The following is an 18083-nucleotide window of genomic DNA, read 5'->3' on the forward strand; positions in this document are numbered from 1 at the left end:
GTTTCCTGTTGAGACCCTGACTCATAAGCCCTTCACCTAGCAATCCTACTTCTGGAAATTTTCCTACACTTAGACTTGCACATGTGCAAAATGCTGCATGTCCAGAAGAATTCCTTCTAGAAAAGATTGGAAATGATTCAAATGTCCATCATAGGGAATTGATTTTATAAATGATGGTATGTCCATAGAGGAGAACCCTATGCAACTATTTGAAAACAAAAATAAGAAAATTTTCTTTGGCGAAAAGATCTCCCAAATAGATTTTTAAGTAGCAAAAGCAGGTAGAACAGAGACAGTGCATGCTATCTCTTGTCTTAAAGAGAGGGAAATATGAATATATGTTATTTTTGCTTATACAGGAAGACATTCTGAAGGATTTGCAAAAAAAAAAAAAAAAAGTCAAAGTAATTTTCTAAAGAGAGCAAGACTCTTTACTATTTACTTTTTCGTATGTTTAAAATTTTTGAACCAGAATTTAAAATTTCTCCCTGACTAGGGAGAGGATTGGTCTCAGAAATGAAGACCAGGCTGCTTGAGTAAATGGGTAAATGGTCTTTCTCCTGAGAGGGCAGATAAAGTCTGGAGGCAGGAATTTTGCTATTTCTTGCTGGTCTTTCACTGTTTTGTCTTTGCCCCCATTTTCATCCTTGCAATTTAATTACATACTTCAGGATTTTGATCACCTGGTGTTGATTTTCTTTCAGATGTGAAAGTAAAGAAAGGACTTAAAAAATAGCAAGGATGCTTTTGAGTCAGAATGCTGCAGCAATCAGATCATTTAATTTGTTTCTCATGGGTAAGTGACACTTTTTACCCTAGATCTTGTAGGAGCAAGCCTGTGATGTTATCATCACCAAGATCCCTGTTGGAGAGCAGCAAACTGATTTCCCTGACTGGAGGACCCAGTATCAGCCTGCCCAATGTCAGGAGTTAAACAGAAAGTAGATAGGAAGCCTGTGCTTATGGTTTAGATTCAGTATGGATTTCTGCCCTAACTGCTGATTTTAGGAAAATAAACCAATAAACAAGAGTGCCATAAGGCTCAGTAATGATGGGGAATATTTTCATGTATAATTTGAAGAGAGATTTCTCTTTTGGTAGGGGCAGCAAGCTGGTACAGGATAAAGAGTGACTTAATACTCTTATTCTAATCCAGGGTCGAATTTATCACCCTATTCCTGTGTTTAGGAAGAGACCAAACCCCCATCTCCTACCACATCCACCAGACTGAAAAGTCATCCCTGAACTTTGGTTTCTGCACTTCATTTGCTATTGACTTTTCTCCACGTTCCTATTCATTTATGCCTTATCACTACCTTTGTCTTGATTCTATTTCACTACCACTGTGTCATCTGTTCCATAGTTTATCAGTAGGGGATCCATGAGTGAGACAGTTCTCTCGGCGAAGGGCCATCATGCACTGGATAATGTATAGAATCCTTGGTCTCCATCTATAAAAATGTCAGTAACGCCTTAAAGTCATTGTGACATCCAGCAAACAAATGCTCCCACATATCTGCACCTACCCCAAGCGGATGAGGCTCACCAATTCCAATCACAAACACCCTTTCTTCCTCTACCACCCATGGTAAATGTCTTTACCTTTGAAGTTTATTAATTAGCAATGCACTTTTTCATATTCTGAGAATTTTTCCAGATAGATAACTCTTTCTCAGGACACTTCTTCAACCAGCCCAACCCTTGTTGTTAGTGTCAGCTCCCAAGTGGATCTTATTTTTGGATCCGTTCCCACTCAGGACATAATTCTTGGATGATGTGCTGGTGGGACCAGTGTCGACTAAGAGCCATTTACTTGAGCTTTATATTTTATTTTTTAGCACAAGAAAATATCAATCCAATATTAATACATGTGTGTAAAAGAATCCCAGACTTAGAGTGATAATTATAAGTTGAGCCCAGAGAAAACTTTCTTGCTTCTCTAATGTGTTTTTCTTCCTCCTAGTGTACATCAGCCTAGTGTTTGGTATTTCACCTGCTTTGACTGGTAAGAGATTTTCTTGGCTTGACTAAATTTTTTCTAAAGGTCAAAGGGTTGGAGTGTCAATTCAGAAGTAAAATATGGGAAATTTGATTTCTGATCCCAGCCCTGTTGCCTATTTCATTAGAATCCTTTCTCTGTAAAAGCAGCTAAAATTAGCTAGCTTTGGTTTTCACGTTTGCCACACAAAATTGTTATAAGAAATTAAGTCAAGGATGATTTAAAAACCCATTGAAATAATATTCAAATGCTTACTATTCTCACTAATAGAAGAATGAAGAGACACAGGCTATGCCAAACAAAATATGATCCAGACATAATTGATAAAATGATAGCACTTTTTTAACTGAACTTCTTAATCTGTCCACAAAACTTCATTAAGCATTAAATATGTGTCCAGCCTTGTAATAAGCATTGGGGCATGAAGAGTTGGCAACCAAGAAGCAAAGGCCTTGGTCCTAACCACAGGAAACTTGGGTGATCTTTAGAAATGTAACCATATAGGGCCGCCCAGTTGCTCACTTGGTAGGGCGTGGTGCTGATAACACAAAGTCAAGGGTTAAGATCCCCTTAACAGGTCATCTTTTAAAAAAAAGAAAAATGAAATGTAACCATATAATGCAGGATTTGACAAGTGTAGCTTCAGAGTCTCACTTGCCACTGCCACTTCCCTACTGTGTAACATTGTATAACTTAGTTTCACAGTCTGTAAAATGGATCTATTAATAGTACCTACTTCAGCATTGTTGTGGGGCTTAAATGCTTAGAAAGGGCGGGTCTGAGCACTCATTGTATCCCCTCCTCTTGGTGAAGGGGAGAGTAAGTGCAGTGAAGAATCCAGAGAAAGGAAAGCCTACAGCAGGCTGAGCAGCTTACGGAGAACTTCATGGAGGAGTTGGAAGCTGAGTTGGCAGAATGGGGTGGGGAGGGAGGCTGCATGAGGGAGGAGGAGGGGAAGCAATCCCTGTGGCCCACAATAACCTGGACTATTTTGGTCCAATGAGCTATGGAGACTCAATGATAATTGGAGAAGTCCTCTGTCCAAATTCTGCTTATGCAATGCTGAGTTCCTGTTTCCCAAACTTGCCTGCCTAACAATGTGTGTATCTCATTAATTGACTGTATTAGTTCATTTGCCATGTCTGGAAGACTTACTATGTTTCCAAGACCCCAGGGCTCTCCAGAGAGCTTCTCTGGGCCCTAGATCCCTCTGGGCCCTAGATCCCAAGGGACAGATTGGATAGTGGCCAAAATATAACCTTGGGTTCCAAATTTTAATTCTTTTTTCTCCCCCTCCTGTTCTCTTTAGATTTTTCAGTTGAACCTTGCATTTTAAATATGACATTACGAAATTTCCGGTCAATCTTGTCATGGGAACTGAGAAACCATTCCACTGTACCAACTCACTATACGTTATGGTACACAATCATGAGGTTGGTTTGACATTTTGTTTTTCTCTTGATAAATATATTATACTTCTATATAAAGGAAGTGGGGGAAGAGTTATCTTATATTCTTTCTCTCTCTTTTTTTTTCTCTTTCTTTTTTTATTGAGACCCTTAAAAGGCCTTAAACAGAAAAAAATTATATTAAGTGAAATAAGTCAAGCACAGAAAGAGAAATACCACATGTTCTCACTTATTTGTGGGAGCTAAAAATAAATAAATAAATACACAAACAAATGGAGGTGGGGGCGGGGAAGAAGACGCAACAATCACAATTCCTTGAACTTATTAAGACAAGTTAACAGATATGATATTGATGGGTGGGGGGGAGAGGGAGAGGGGAGGGAGGAATCAGTAAAGGGACATGAAAATCAACTACATTGTGTATTGATAAAATAAAATAAAATAAACAAATAAATAAAGGCCTTAGACAAAATACTCATCTATTTTTAAATTAAATTGAATACTTTAATAATCCAAAGCTATTTTTGACAAGGCCTGTGTTTATAATTAAAGCCAATTTCTATAGGTCAAAGCCTCTTGAGAAAAATAATGGTTGAGTATGGTTTTATAATGATTTCTCTAGTTCAGTCAGTCTGAATGTTTAAAAGACCTATATTTTTTGAGGCCAGGCGCCCAAAAGTCTATTGATCATATTGATGGTTCACTTTTCTTTACTCTGGTAGGACATCAGAAAGCTACCTGGCCCAGTCTAGGACAGGCCTGGGTCCAAAGTCTGGTTTGGTCACTAACGAGCTTGACACTTGGCAGAGAGCTCAGCCTTTCTGAGTTAATGCCTCCACTTAGGGGTTGCTACAAGGACTAATTGTGTAATGAATGGAACCTGCTTTGGCTCTCTTCTTCCCACATTTAACAATCACTTTCCTAAGTCACTGCTTTGACCCAGCTGCCCCTTGGAATGCCCTTTTGTTGCTGTTGCTGTTGTGTGGACCAGTGGAGAGCCTCTTGTGAGTTTCCCTTTGGTGCCTGCTTAAGTCTTAGTGTCTCTGCATTGAGCAGTCACGTGTTTCACCCACCTGCCTTTCTGAAGCTTGGTAGATTAAATGTCTGTGTTGTCTGTAAAATAACACAGAGCTGACTTAGGACTGGACTGTGTAGTCTTCCGCCAGAGAGGGAGGGGGTCTCAGGAAAGGCATTCATGATTGTCCTGTAGGGAGAGGGAGATCTGGGGCCTCTACCATGGAAACCTAAGTTTCATTCATTCATTCATCTAGCAAAAATTTACTGAGCACCTATTACATGCCAGGGGGTCCAACCATGAGCCAAAGTCACTGCCCTGTCAGAGCAAACATTCCAAAAGTAGGCTGGAAAATCAATAAACAAATAAAGATATAATGTGGCAGGTGGAGGTAAATACTATGAAGAAAAATAAAGGAGGGTAAGAAGGACTGAGAGTGCAGGGGTGAGGAGGGTGTAAGGTGTTCCATTTTAAATAAGGTGGTCAGGGAAGATGATTTGATACAGTGATATCTGAGCAGAAACCTAAAGAAAATGAGGAAGTGAGGTGTACCGAAAACAGATTCTCATTACATACATGGTAAGTTTTCCCTTTTCCATTTCTTTTCTTTCCAAAGTAGACCTGAAGATATGAAGATTGTTGACAACTGTGCAAATATCACGAGATCATTTTGTGACCTAACAGATGAGTGGGAATACATAAGCGAGAACTACATCACCAGACTCATAGGATTCAGAGGCAACACAGCAGTGGTCTATTGCATCCACAGTTTCCATCTGGCTGTGGACAGTGAGTCTACTTATTTCTCAACTTTGTCCTTTTTGTCAAGGCTGCCACTGTTTGCTCTGCCATGAGATAGGGAAGCCAGTAAAAATACTTTATCAGCACCACACTCTCCCGAGTGAGCCACGGGCCGGCCCCTCAGTAAAAGTACTTTAGACTCTGGGCTGATCTCACCTCCTGGTCCTGCTCCTTCCTTGCTCTGTAACTGTGGACTAGTTACTTTGCTTCTCTGAGCATCAGGGGGTTTGGGGGTTTTTTGTTTGTTTGTTTTTGTTTTTAAAGATGACCGGTAAGGGGATCTTAACCCTGACTTGGTGTTGTCAGCACCATGCTCTCCCAAGTGAGCTAACCGGCCATCCCTATATAGGGATCCAAACCCACAGCCTTGGTGTTATCAGCAGCACACTCTCCCAGGTGAGCCACAGGCCGGCCCTTGAGCCTCCGTTTTTATCTGAAAAGTGGAACAACAATCTCTACTTTGCTAGTGACTACTCAATGACTGTATTAAGTAGGCATTGAGGCAGTTGTAGCTGCTATTTTTGTTTCACAGCCTGTCATGAAGTGGGAAGCTGGGTACAAGTAGCTTGTATCTAAGCTGGTACAGCTCTTTGGGCCAGTGTTTTACTTAACACAGCAACTGTACCTCCAGATTGTAACGCAATAGCTCTTGAATATGTGAACACCCAGGGGTGTGTGTGCCCCTGGGACCCAAAGCTCAGAGGACAAGACTGGAGCCTAAAAGTGAGCCTGCCCCTTCTTTCTTTCCCTGGGACTGGAGCCAGCTCCCTAAGGTACTTGCATTAACAACCTCAGCCCTGTTACTTTTTCAGTTTCTCAGTTTACAGCATGGTTTCCAAGAGAACAATTTGGTTTCAGCTCCCTGTTACGGGCTTTGTGGGAGTGCGCACACACGGGCTTAGTAAAGCGATAGTGATGACTGAGTGGCAAACGATTGAGATGACTGTGGCAAACAATTGAGATATGAGACTTGCTGGAATTGTTTGCATGTTTACACATGTGTATAAACAGACAGATCTGTGTGTGCACACATAGAAAAGAATGAAAAGCACAATTTACAGATCATGGTATTTGGGTAATTAAAAAATGCACATTAAAGTAATAATGAGATATTTTTCATGACTAGAATGATAAATATGAAAAAATACATAGATGACCCAAGTTTAGAGGGAATACAAAGATTATGCTTTGGCACAGTCTTTCTGAAGGTATTTGGCAGTATGTATTAAAAACCTTAACACGTGCCTCCTCATCCAGAATTCCTCTTTAGTAATTTGTCCTAAAGAAATTCTTAAGAAAAATGCAAAGATTTTGACCCAATAATACTCAATGATACCTTGATTCTATTCAGAAAAATTAGAGACTATCTACGTGTTCAAAATAGTGAACCAGTGAATCATGGTACAGCCACTTAGTGAAATGGAATTAGCCATAAAAAATTGTGATGTAAATCAGGGGTTGGCAGACTTTCTGTAAAAGGCCAAAGAAGAAACATTTTAGATTTTGTGGGCCATTGTGGTCTCTGTCACATTTTTCTTCTTTTTTTTTTTTTAACAACCCTTTAAAAAATAAAAGCCATTTTAAATTTGCAGGTTGTACAAAAGTCCACAACCCACAGGTCATAGTTTGCCAGCCCTCGCTGCAGATATATATGTATTAATATGCTTATGAACTATAGTTAAGTAAAAATTATAACATGCAAAACAATGTGGGTTATCCTTTTAGTTTATATATACATATACACACACATGCACACACACTACTTTAGTTTATATATGTGTATACCTTCCAAAAACTCATGGAAAAATGGAATTAAAAGATAATATGAATCTTTCCATGAACTTTTTGAAGTACCCTCATATGTATATATTTACACAAATGGCATAGACAAAAAATGGTTAACCACATCCAGAGACAATTGCCCATCTGTATTTTCTGATATTTCTATAATGATTATGTATTATTATTTTAAGATGAAATCATTTTTAATTTTGTGTTTAGAATACAGCCTGAAAGTTGGGAGAGTTACTGACTTTCATTCCAGAATCTGTCCTTGACTTCCTGTGGTAATGTTAAACAAATCACTTCACTTTTATTATTCTCAGTTTTTTACCAATAATATAAAAACAATCCATGCTGCAACTAGGATCTTAGGCAGACTAAAAAGAAAATAGCTGTCTTTAAAAGAAGTAAGATTATATGATGACAATTGGAGGTGTTATTGCTATGTGATCATTAACTGACATCGGGACTTGTTTCTGACTTTGTTTCCTACACAGTGTCTCTTGAACCACCAGACTTTGAGATTGTTGGTTTTACAGACCACATTAATGTGATAGTGAAATTTCCAGTGATCCTTAGGGAAGAATTACAGTTTTTTCTATCACTTGTCATTGAAGAACAGTCAGAGAGGCTTGTTAAGAAGGTAAGTGGTCTCTAGTGTTAGCATAAAAACAGTTCTGAGTTGACAATGGATACACTTGACTCTCTTTTACCAAAAGAAATTTGTAGTTGAATGATTAAAACTAACAAGTCTGGTGACTTTAGGAAAGAAGTCTTATAGTTCATTCATTGTGAAAACATGTTGATCTAACCCTGCAGCTCAGCCTTCTTTAAAAGACTAAGCCACATGCACAACCCCAAGAGACACAGAAGAGAGAGAGATGTGTGGTGTAGACAGGAGAGCAGCCACGTTTCAGCAGGCCAGGGTGAGATTTCTCTGAGAGGATGGTTTAGCTGAGCCACACATGAAAAGCATCTGTCTCTGCCTCTGCAGCCTCATACACAGTTAGGGAAGTGGCTCTTTTCAGCAGTTCTGTCCCCTCCTTATTTCTTCAAATGACCTAATTGAATGTCAGTAACCTCTGGGTGTCTTGGTAGACCTGACAGACCTGAACCTTCAACTGCTGTTGTCTTTATCCCTCAGAATGCTAGAATAAGTGGAAATGGACAAATAGCACTCACCAGTGGGCCCTGCTGTAACAGCAGCTTACATTTGCAGAGCCTTTTGCCAATTATAAAACCCTTGCAAGTAAGACCAGCCTACAAGATATCAGGGCAGAGGAGGTACAAAGGCCTTGAGGCTGGAATGGGTCCAGTGGATTTGAGAAACAGCAAGGAGAGGTGGCTGGAATAGAGTGACTGAGGGAGGGGGATGGCAGAGGTGAGGTCAGAGGGGTAATGGGGCTGATGTTGTAGAGTTCTGTGGGTCTGAGTCTTCTGAGTCCAATAGAAGCTGCTGGCGGACCCGAGGTTTAACAGGGCATCTTGTCTGGTGTGTTAAGAAGAGACCAGAGCAGGCAAAGGCGGAATTGGGAGACCAGTTAGGAAACTGTTAGGATGGTAATCACTTACTAGGCAGTAACAAATTATATATGATTATTGCCATTTTTCCTTTAATGTACACATAGATTATAATCAACACTCAAGTAAAAGGAAACAGAAATAATGGGGAAAATAAGTTTATGTGGCTCAGGAACTATATTAAGTGTCATTAAATAGCCCGTTTTGATCATGTCTCATTTATGTTCATGAATTACTGTGTTTTAGATTATTATTACTAAAATAAGAGAGGTATGCTTATTAGGATACTGAAAACACTGTAAGAGGAAAACTATAGTTAATAGGCATCTTCTTCATTAAAGAAAATTAGTCTTTAAATTAAATCAAGAAAAAAAGGTTTTTGGTATAATCCAGGCAACAGACAGTGGCGGCTCAGACCACTTGGCAATGGTGGGGTAGTAGGAAGAGATCAAATCATGCATGTATTATGCAAGTGGAGCCAGCAGTATTTTCAGATAGATTGGATATGCAGTTGCTGTTAATTAAAATGGGGAAGATTATGGATGAAGCAGGTGGGGGTTGGATATCAATAGCTCAGTTTTGCACATGTTAAATTTAAGGTGCTTGAAAGGCATCTGGGAGATGCTAGGTAGGAGCTGGATGTACCGAGCATGGAGTCCAGGGGAGAGCTCCCAGGTAGGGAGACGTCCTAGGGAGTCACTGGTGTACAAATATTGAATGTCTGAGACCAGATAAGATCACCTGGGAGTGGACACACCGAGAGGAGAGAAGATGTCCAAAGACAGAGCCCTGGAACATTCCAAAAGTTGGAGATGTAGCAAATGAGGAAAAAACGGGAAAATAGACTAAGAGGGAGCAGCCAGCATTCTAGGAAGAGAAACAGTTGAGAGTGATGTCCTGGGAGCTGAGAGAAGAAAGTTCCAGGAGAGAGTGATGTGCCGAGTCAAATGCTGCACACAGGACAAGGCAGTTGAGTATGAGCGGAGGATTGGGTTTAGCAATGTGGTGGTCATTGTGTGCCCTGGATAAGAGTAGTTTTGGTGGAGTCATGGGGCAAAGGCCTGGTTGGAGTGGACTGAAGAAAGAGAGGCAGGAGAAAAATTGGAGACAGTGAGGAGAGTTCATTCTTAAAAGGAGTTTTTCTATAAAAGGAAGGAGGGGTTTATAGACGTGGCAGGAGGGGAAGACGGGGTCAGGAGAGGACATTTTAAGATGGCAGAAATTATGGCATGTTCATCCGCAGATGGAATGTTCCAGGGGGCATTGTTGGATTGATGGCCTAGAGTAGATGAGAGTGGACAGTGTTTTGAAAGCACAGGAAAGGGATGGTCTTGGGTGGGAGCGATGACTGTGCATGCCCAGCTCTGGGCAGAAGTGGAGGGTGCAGTGCAGATGCAACGCATGGTGGGAGCTCCTGCTTGCTCCATGGAATAGGAAGCAAGCGTTGCTGACGTGCTAGAGATCGCTCAATGGCCACCCTGAGGGTGGAGCCCAGACATCTGGCCCTCAGCCACATTGTGGTCATCTACCGCGAGGCAGGAGCCCTCCCGTCCTGATACAGTGTCTGCTCCTGTCCCCTCTTCTTCTTCTTTACTTATTTGCCGTGCACGAGCTTTTAGTTTGTTGGGTTGTATATTTATTTGTTTGTTTTTTCAATAGCCCTTCCTCCTTCCAAACAGAAACTTGCAGAAAAACATTGTTACAGAAGGCTTTATTTGAACTGTTAGAAATCCTAATTTATAAAACTACTAATAAGAATGTATTTTGAAAATTGTAAAACAGAATACAGAAGTTGTTATTCTTGAAAGAAACTTCATATTATCTTTTTAATTCCAAAATGAAATAGAACTACATGGGAAAGAAGAGGCAAGGTGTTTTAAGGGAGAAGACAAAAAACTAGACATCAGCCTCAGTTCTGCCACAGACAAGTTGTGTGACGTTGGAGAAGTTACTTTGCTGCCGATTCCTCATCTGTAGAATGGAGATAATGCCTACTTTGCAGACTGTTTTGAAAGTCAAAATGAGTTAATATGTATGAAAGCACTTTCTGAGGTGTGAAATAAACACATTGTCAAAGAGATAAGATAATCTTGTAAAAATGACATCACAAAGACCCTTATTTCTCTTTGGGGCTTTTTCTCCTCATTTGTAAAATGAAGTTGCTAGGCTAGATTTCATAGTTTTAAAGTACGTGTGTGTGCATGTGTATAAATACATACACATGTGGTTTTGTGATAAATTGCTTACCCTAGTGACTTATAAATCTTTTTTCTTGCCAAACCTATGACATTTCTAACCCTATTTAAGATTTGAAGACAAATCCCCAAAGAAGTTTTTAGGGCCTGACTAATTTCATACTCAAAGTCTTATTGGTTTTTTGCTTATTTTTACAGCACAAACCCCAAATAACTGAAAACATAAGTGGAGATTTCAACTATGTCCTTGACCAGTTACTTCCAAACACAAACTACTGTGTATCTGTTTATTTTGAGCCTTACGTTTTGGAAACAGAAAAATCTCCCTTAAAATGCACCTTCCTTCAACCTGGCCAGGACTCAGGTATGTTCGTTTTTGAAAATTTATGTTTTTATTCTGAAGGAAAGCCTATTTAAAGAAGAGAATCTAAAATTCATGGGGAATTAAAGGTTTTTCTTCCAATAAAGGCACATCACAGAGAGATTTTTTGTTGGTCAGCCTCTGTTCTCTGGTAGAGTCATTTTTATGTTGTCATTCCACAGGGACACTCACATATCTACCTTCATAAGGTCAAAAATCTAGAAGTTGAAATGCTTTTATTACATGGAGTCGGGATTAAATTCAGTGCCCTTAGCTTGGTCATTGTTCGGCCCAATGCTAGCAGATGCAGAGTTGCTTAAAGCACCTGCGTTCTGAGACATCAGAGGGGGGAAAATGGATGTGGTGAGGTTGGATGTGGTTCATAGAAGTGGCTCGACCGGATAAAACACACACACACACAAAAAAAAGAAGTGGCTCGACTGGCAGGAGCATGGGCTGCGCCTCATAGACGCGAGGGAAGCTTGCTAGTGTGGATGAGATGGTCACTAATGAAAGCAGAAAGGCCTTCTGATGCAAAGCCATCAGAACAGTAAACAGTGTGATTCAGAACCTTCCTCTGTGTGCAGAAATGTGCAGTGAGAACAATCAAGCTTAGGAAACTTCCTGCTGATGATTTTCTCAGGAAGTAGCTAGGTCTCCAACTGTTTTACCACTAGTGAAAATCTATGAAAAACTCCCTCAAAGAAACCCTTCTAAATTTCCCAACCACCATGGAAGTTTCTTTAATGTTCTGATTTACCCAAGTAGGATTTATAAGGAAATGACTTTAAGAGATATGGTTATTTGTGAATTTAGTGAGCTACACTAAACAGTGTCTAGCACATTAAAGCACTCGATGTTAACTACAACTACGGGGTAGTGTGATTTTATTCTCTAGTGTTCCTCAAGACTGAATGATGCATAGACTGATTTTAAAGGAAAAAGTATCTCAAACCTTTAGCTTAAGTTACTTTTATAACATCAATTAAATACAAGCAACCCAAAACTGCATACAGATCCTCTATGCCTATAGCTCTTACAAAAATATAAACCCAAAGTAAATTTACATATTTATGTTCTAATACCAATTCTGTGACACTAATTAGATGTCCAATAATTCAGTTCATTTCAGACACCAAATACCCGAAGTTACCACAGGCCCTACAGGTTAAGGGCTAAGTCCCACAAGACTGCCCCCACTTCAGATGCCAGCAGCAAGTTTGGGGTCCCTAGGCTACCCACACTTCTATCCAACTTGGCTACAAATTCAGTTCCCACGACCTCCCCTCAGGTTCAATAATTGGCTAAAATGACTCACAAAACTCAAGAAAGTGCTATATTTATGATTACCATTTTATTATAAAGGATATAAATGAGCAGCCGAATGAAGTGGTATATAGAACAAGGACTGGAAGGGTCCCGAGCTCAGGATCTTCTGTCACTGTGTAGTCGAGGTGTACCACCCTCCCAGTACATTGAAATGTTTACCAAACTGGAAGCTCCCAAGCCTTAGCATTCAGAGTTTTTATTGTATTTTATTATGAAAATGTGATTGATTAAATGACAACAGGGTTGGGCTCAGTCTCCAGCTCTTCTCCCCTTCCTGGAGGTCAGGAGGTGGGGCTGGAAGTTTCAACCGTCTGATCATGTGGTTGGTTTTTCTAGCGGCCAGCCCTCATCCTGAAGCTATCTGACCACATATAAAGAGTCACCTCATTAGCATAAATTCAGATATGGTCCCCCAAAGGGGCTCATTAGGAAAAGACATTCCTATCACTCAGGAAATTCTACGGGTTCTTCAAGCTTTGTGCCAGGAACCATGTTGTTCATGCAACAGCATGCTGTCAGGTCATTTCATCTTTACCTGGTGTGAACATATCATGTTTCATATTAAGTCAGCCTCCATTCTTTTATCATTATCCAAGACAGTTAAAGCATAGGTATCCCTAGCTGTCCAAATACTTGATGTCTGGATTCTTGTCAGGAACTAAATAAGTTCAGATAATGTGTCTCTCACTAGCCATTTGACATCTGAACTATCCTCGACTAACCAAACTCAGGAACCAGACAGGTTTGGATGATGAGGGATCTTTGAAGTGTAGGTTGCAACCAGCATTAACTCACTGAGACTCAGCAGTAAACACACTGTATTAGTCTGTTTTGTGTTACTGTAATAGAAGTACCTGAGACTGGATAACTTATAAAGAACAGACGTTTATTTGGCTTACAATTCTGGGACAGCTGCATCTGGCATGGGCCTCAGGCTGTTTCTACTCATGGTGGAAAGTGGCAGGCATCCGGTGGGTACAAGCAGATCACATGGCGAGAGGAAGCGAGAGAGCAAGATAGGAGGTGCCAGGGTCTTTTAAACAACCAGCTCTCGCGGGATCTTATAGAGCGAGAACTCACTCATTACTCCCCCCACCTAGGGAGAGCATTAATCCATTCATGAGGGATCCACCCCCATTACTCAATCAGTTTCCAACACTGCCACATTGAGGATCAATTTTCCATGTGAGTTCTGAGAGGACAAAACATCCAAACTTCATCACATGCAATCTCAGGACAGACTGATAATGGGAGGATTTTAGCCCACAGATCTGGAGAAACACCTTCCCCTTGTCAAGCTCTAAGTTAATTGATTGGCTCTTTTAGTAAGGCTCTATTCATGTATCTGACAGATATTTATTGGGGGTCTACTATGAGCCAGATTCTCTTCTGGATATAGCAGTGAACAAAATAGATAAAAATTCTTGATCTCGCAGAGCTGACTTTGCAGTAGGAGATAGAATAACAAGATAAAGAAAATAAAATATAGGGGCTGAGCCCGTGGCGCACTCGGGAGAGTGCGGCGCTGGGAGTGCAGCGACGTTCCCGCCGCGGGTTCGGATCCTATATAGGACTGGCTGGTGCACTCACTGGCTGAGTGTCGGTCACGAAAAAGGCAAAAAAAAAGAAAAGAAAATATATAGTTCATTAAGTGACAGTAAGTACTGTGGAGAAAAATTAAGCAGGAAGGGAGACTAGGGGAATGTCAGGTGGAGGGGTGGGTCGCTATTTTAAATAGGGTGGTGTCTTGGTTCCTATAAGCAGAGCCTGGGATGGGAATTCTTGTTCAAGTGTGATTTATTAGTGAGGAGGAGGGGGTCTCAGGAGAAGAGGAATGAGGGAACAGATAGGGATGGATGGGGAGAGAGAATTTAACTAAGCAAGCACGTGTTCTGGCAGAGCCTAACTTGAGCCTGATCCTAGTGTGTTCTCTGGAGCATGACCCGTATCCTCAAGTCAGTCAGTTGGTCAGTTGCTTTGCTGGTGTGATTGTGGTGTAGCCTTCAGGTGAGGCAGCCCCACCTTGGCCAAGGGCAGTTCCTTAGAGAAGGATCAGCTCTGAGATGTATCAGCCATTACGCACGGCAGCCCTGGGGGGTACATGATGACTGGTAAAGGGGACATGGGCAGGACACCTGCATCCCCCATCACAGACGGCCAGAGAGGGCCTTTCTGAGAAAGTAGCATCTGAGTAACCACCCATGGGATCTGTGATAATCAGAATAATGATTCCCCAATGATGTCTACATCCTAACCTGCATATATGAACATGCTACCTTCCATGGCAAAAGGAAGTTGTGATTTGCAGTTGTGATTAAATTAAGGATCTTGAGATGGGGAAATTATCCTGGGTCATTCAGGTGGGCCCAATGTAAGCACAAGGGTCCTTATAAGGGAAGGAAAGAAGCAGGAGACTCAGAGTCACAGAAGAAGCTGTGACAGCAGAAGCAGAGGTCAGAGAGGGAGAGGCTCAGAGATGCTGTTAACACTGGCTTTAAGGATGAAGGAAGGGGCCACGAGCTGAGGGATGCAAGCAGCCTCTAGAAGCTGGGAAAGGCAAGGAAATGGCTTTTCCCCTAGAGCCTCCAGAAGGAAGGCAGTCCTGCCAATGCCTTGATTTTCATCCTAGTGAAACCGATTTTGGATCTTTTACCTCCAGAAACTGTTAGATAATATATTTGTGTTGTTTTATGCCACTAACTTTGTGGTCATTTGTTACAATAGTAATAGACAAGAGGTGAAGGAGTGAGTCTGCAGACACATCAGGGGAGAGAGTTCCATGTGGAGGATCCAGCAAGTGCAAGCCTGAGGCAGGGTTATGCCTGACATGGTATGGCAGGAGTGAACTGAGCAAGAGAAGAATAGCAACAATTTAGGTCAGAAAAAGGTGGAGGACCCTAGGTGATGTGTAGGGCCTTAGAAGCCATTGAGAGATGAGGACCCCTCAGAGGGTTTCGAGCAGGTTGGCTCCTCGCAATCTGACTTAGGATGTAAAAGGAGCATCTGGATGCCACCAGATGGGAGCCAGGCAACTGCTGGGCTGATATCACAGTAATCCAGGTGGCAGGGGGTGGTGCCTGGTCCAGAAGGGCAAGCAGGGGAGGAACTCAAGAGACTGATGTTAATCATCATCAATCTTTTGACAACGTTCTTTTTGTTTTTCATTAAAGATACTAGTAATCAGATATTACCTGCCCTTATTGGTCAGCTCAGCCCTCTGCTTGTGAGGTTTCTTATGTTTTGCTTAAAAAGTCTTAACAATGAATCCAAAGAAAGACAGGTTCATCCAAGGCCAAATTTTGAAGGCACAACCTGGTCTACCTTCCCAAGATGGGTTGATTAATAGCAGTAACATCCAATTACAACTTCTCCTTTCCAAGTTGAAACATTGACAGGATTCCTATTTTCAAATAGAAATATTTAAAAATAGCATGCATGCATAATTTGTCATGACCCCAAGAGACACTTGTATTTTTTAGATTATCATCAAGGTAAAAACAAACAAAAAACTTAAGTTCTCATTAAGAAGTCTCAGACTCATGAGAATACCCCAAATTGAGCAGTCTTGTTCTAGCATATTAACTGCAATTTACATAATTTGGTTTATAAGATATCCTATTAAATAGATGACACATGGTCCTTTGTAGCTATTCTCTAGAAAACCGTGTGGGTCCATGAGTCAGAATCTCAGTATTATGCCATTGCTTCACTAATGAAATCATTTTGGTTGACAGTATGCTTTCCAGAAATGTAAACTCTGTACATGTAAGAATTGTGTATCACAAAAAAACCGGGGGGGGGGGGGGGAAGATATAACAACCACAATTACTTGAAGTTGATACAAGCAAACAGAAAGGACATTGTTGGGGGGGAGGGGGGGAGGGAGGAGGGAGGGAGGTTTTGGTGATGGGCAACAATAATCAGCCACAATGTATATCGACAAAATAAAATTTAAAAAAAAAAAAAAAAGAATTGTGTATCACAAAGGTGTGCCTCTGTGGCTAGATCTGATTCTAGAACTGTCATTGATATGACAATCCCTCATTCAGTCTTGATGGGGCAGAGAGAGGGTTCATGAATCCTGTGCTGATAGTGCAAGGTTCCCTACTGAGTTTCTTTCTATTCATTCCTTAATCTTCTGAAAGATTTAAAGTACATATCCATGTTTATTTCCTTTTTCCCCTCCTGTATCTATGTTGCCTAAAGCTGTAGTTACAAGATTAATATTAATAAAGGTCTTTCTGGAAGTTGAAGAGAGCCTAAGTGACATAATTACCGATTTCTTTTCAGTCCATTCAGACTTATGGACAAAGGCTATTTTCAATCAGAAAGTTGAGGTTTTGCAAAAGGAATTTTGACAAGAAACTAAGGAGAACTTGTACTAGCACAAGGCAAGTTCTGCAGAGCCCTGATTTGGGGCCCTGGCATGGCCAAAGTCCAGCCCCAGAACGACCCCGTTGTTTTTTCCAGACAGACTCTTGTTCCCCCTTCTTCCTGCCTGTGGTGCATACCAAGCATTTGAGATGTGGCTCATATGATTGAGAAATCAACCTTTTAATTCTACTTAATTTTGATTGTTTAAATTTAAACAGCCACAGTCAGTGGCTACTATATTGGACAGTCCAGTTACAGAACATAATGTGGAAGAAATTTTACTTTTAAAAGCTAAAGCTATCTTATTGTTTAAAAAATACACACTTGGATTACTCTCACTTTAGTATTTAGCAAGATAAAGCTATTTCTGTAAACTTTTGCTTCCTTGATGTTACCTTCTAACACCAGACCAATGTGCATTTATTTGTATCTGTATTTGTTTATTGGATTTCTTTTGAAATAAAGCATTTAATTTTCTTCAACAGAATCTGCCAAAATAGGAGGAATAATTACTGTGTTTTTGATAGTAGCAGTCTTCATAAGCACCATAATAATACTGAAGTGGATTGGTTATATATGCTTAAGAAAAAATTTACCCAAAGTCTTGGTATGTAGTTTTTTAAAATTTTCTATCTTCATTTTTTATTTTAAGAATTTTTATTATATACTCAAATATTTTCACAGAAGAAAATCTCATTTTCTAAAAATACCAATGTGTTTTATCACTGGGGTTCTTTTCCGTCCCTACAGGTATATATTTTGCAGTTATAAGTGCATTCTATGTTTCCTTTTTATACTTTATCTACCTGTTATTCATAAAGATCACATAGAATTCCATTATTATTAAGGTATCATCTTTCACTTAACCATTTCCCAGCTGTAGGATAGTTGGATTGATTTCCTTTTCATTTTTTCCCTTTATTTTATTTTGTTTCTTTAGCCGTTATGAATAGTGCAATGGATATTTTTATATAGACTATCTTTTTTATTTTAGATTACTTCAGTGGAACATATACACAAAGTGGATTTATCTTATAAAAAGATTTTGAAGAACTGATTTATAGTGCCAGTGGCGATATGTAGGTGTACATATTTCTCCAAAGCTCTGCTGACATTGATTAATCATTTTTACTACTTTTGTTCATTATTGTGTGTATAATGGTTACCCTGTAGTTGCTTTCATTTGTGTTACTTTCATTATTAGTGAAAACAACTGTTTGCTTGTCTTTTTCTTCTCTGTGCTTCTGCTGAGAGCCTTTACTCAACTGAGTGTATTAATCTTACATATATATTTTTT

General features: G+C 40.2%; 1 protein-coding gene across 7 annotated transcripts in view; it reads left to right on the forward strand.

Moving 5' to 3' along the window:
- The window catches only part of IFNAR2 (interferon alpha and beta receptor subunit 2), a 32560-nt gene that overhangs the window by 6878 nt on the left and 7599 nt on the right, over positions 1–18083 (forward strand). For 2 of the 7 annotated variants that reach the window (XM_063099711.1, XM_063099751.1), the window contains exons 2-8: positions 705–796; positions 1964–2005; positions 3309–3432; positions 5040–5212; positions 7504–7649; positions 10921–11086; positions 17272–17393. In XM_063099711.1, coding sequence (XP_062955781.1) covers positions 742–796; positions 1964–2005; positions 3309–3432; positions 5040–5212; positions 7504–7649; positions 10921–11086; positions 17272–17393 — 828 coding nt within the window. In that variant the 5' untranslated portion in view covers positions 705–741. Of the gene's footprint in view, positions 1–704; positions 797–1963; positions 2006–3308; positions 3433–5039; positions 5213–7503; positions 7650–10920; positions 11087–17271; positions 17394–17780; positions 17866–18083 lie in introns of all 7 variants that reach the window. The other 5 variants (XM_063099744.1, XM_063099720.1, XM_063099760.1 and 2 more) reach the window with 5 other exon arrangements.

This window comes from Cynocephalus volans, chromosome 1 (genome assembly GCF_027409185.1).
Source record: "Cynocephalus volans isolate mCynVol1 chromosome 1, mCynVol1.pri, whole genome shotgun sequence".
Taxonomy (NCBI): domain Eukaryota; kingdom Metazoa; phylum Chordata; class Mammalia; order Dermoptera; family Cynocephalidae; genus Cynocephalus; species Cynocephalus volans.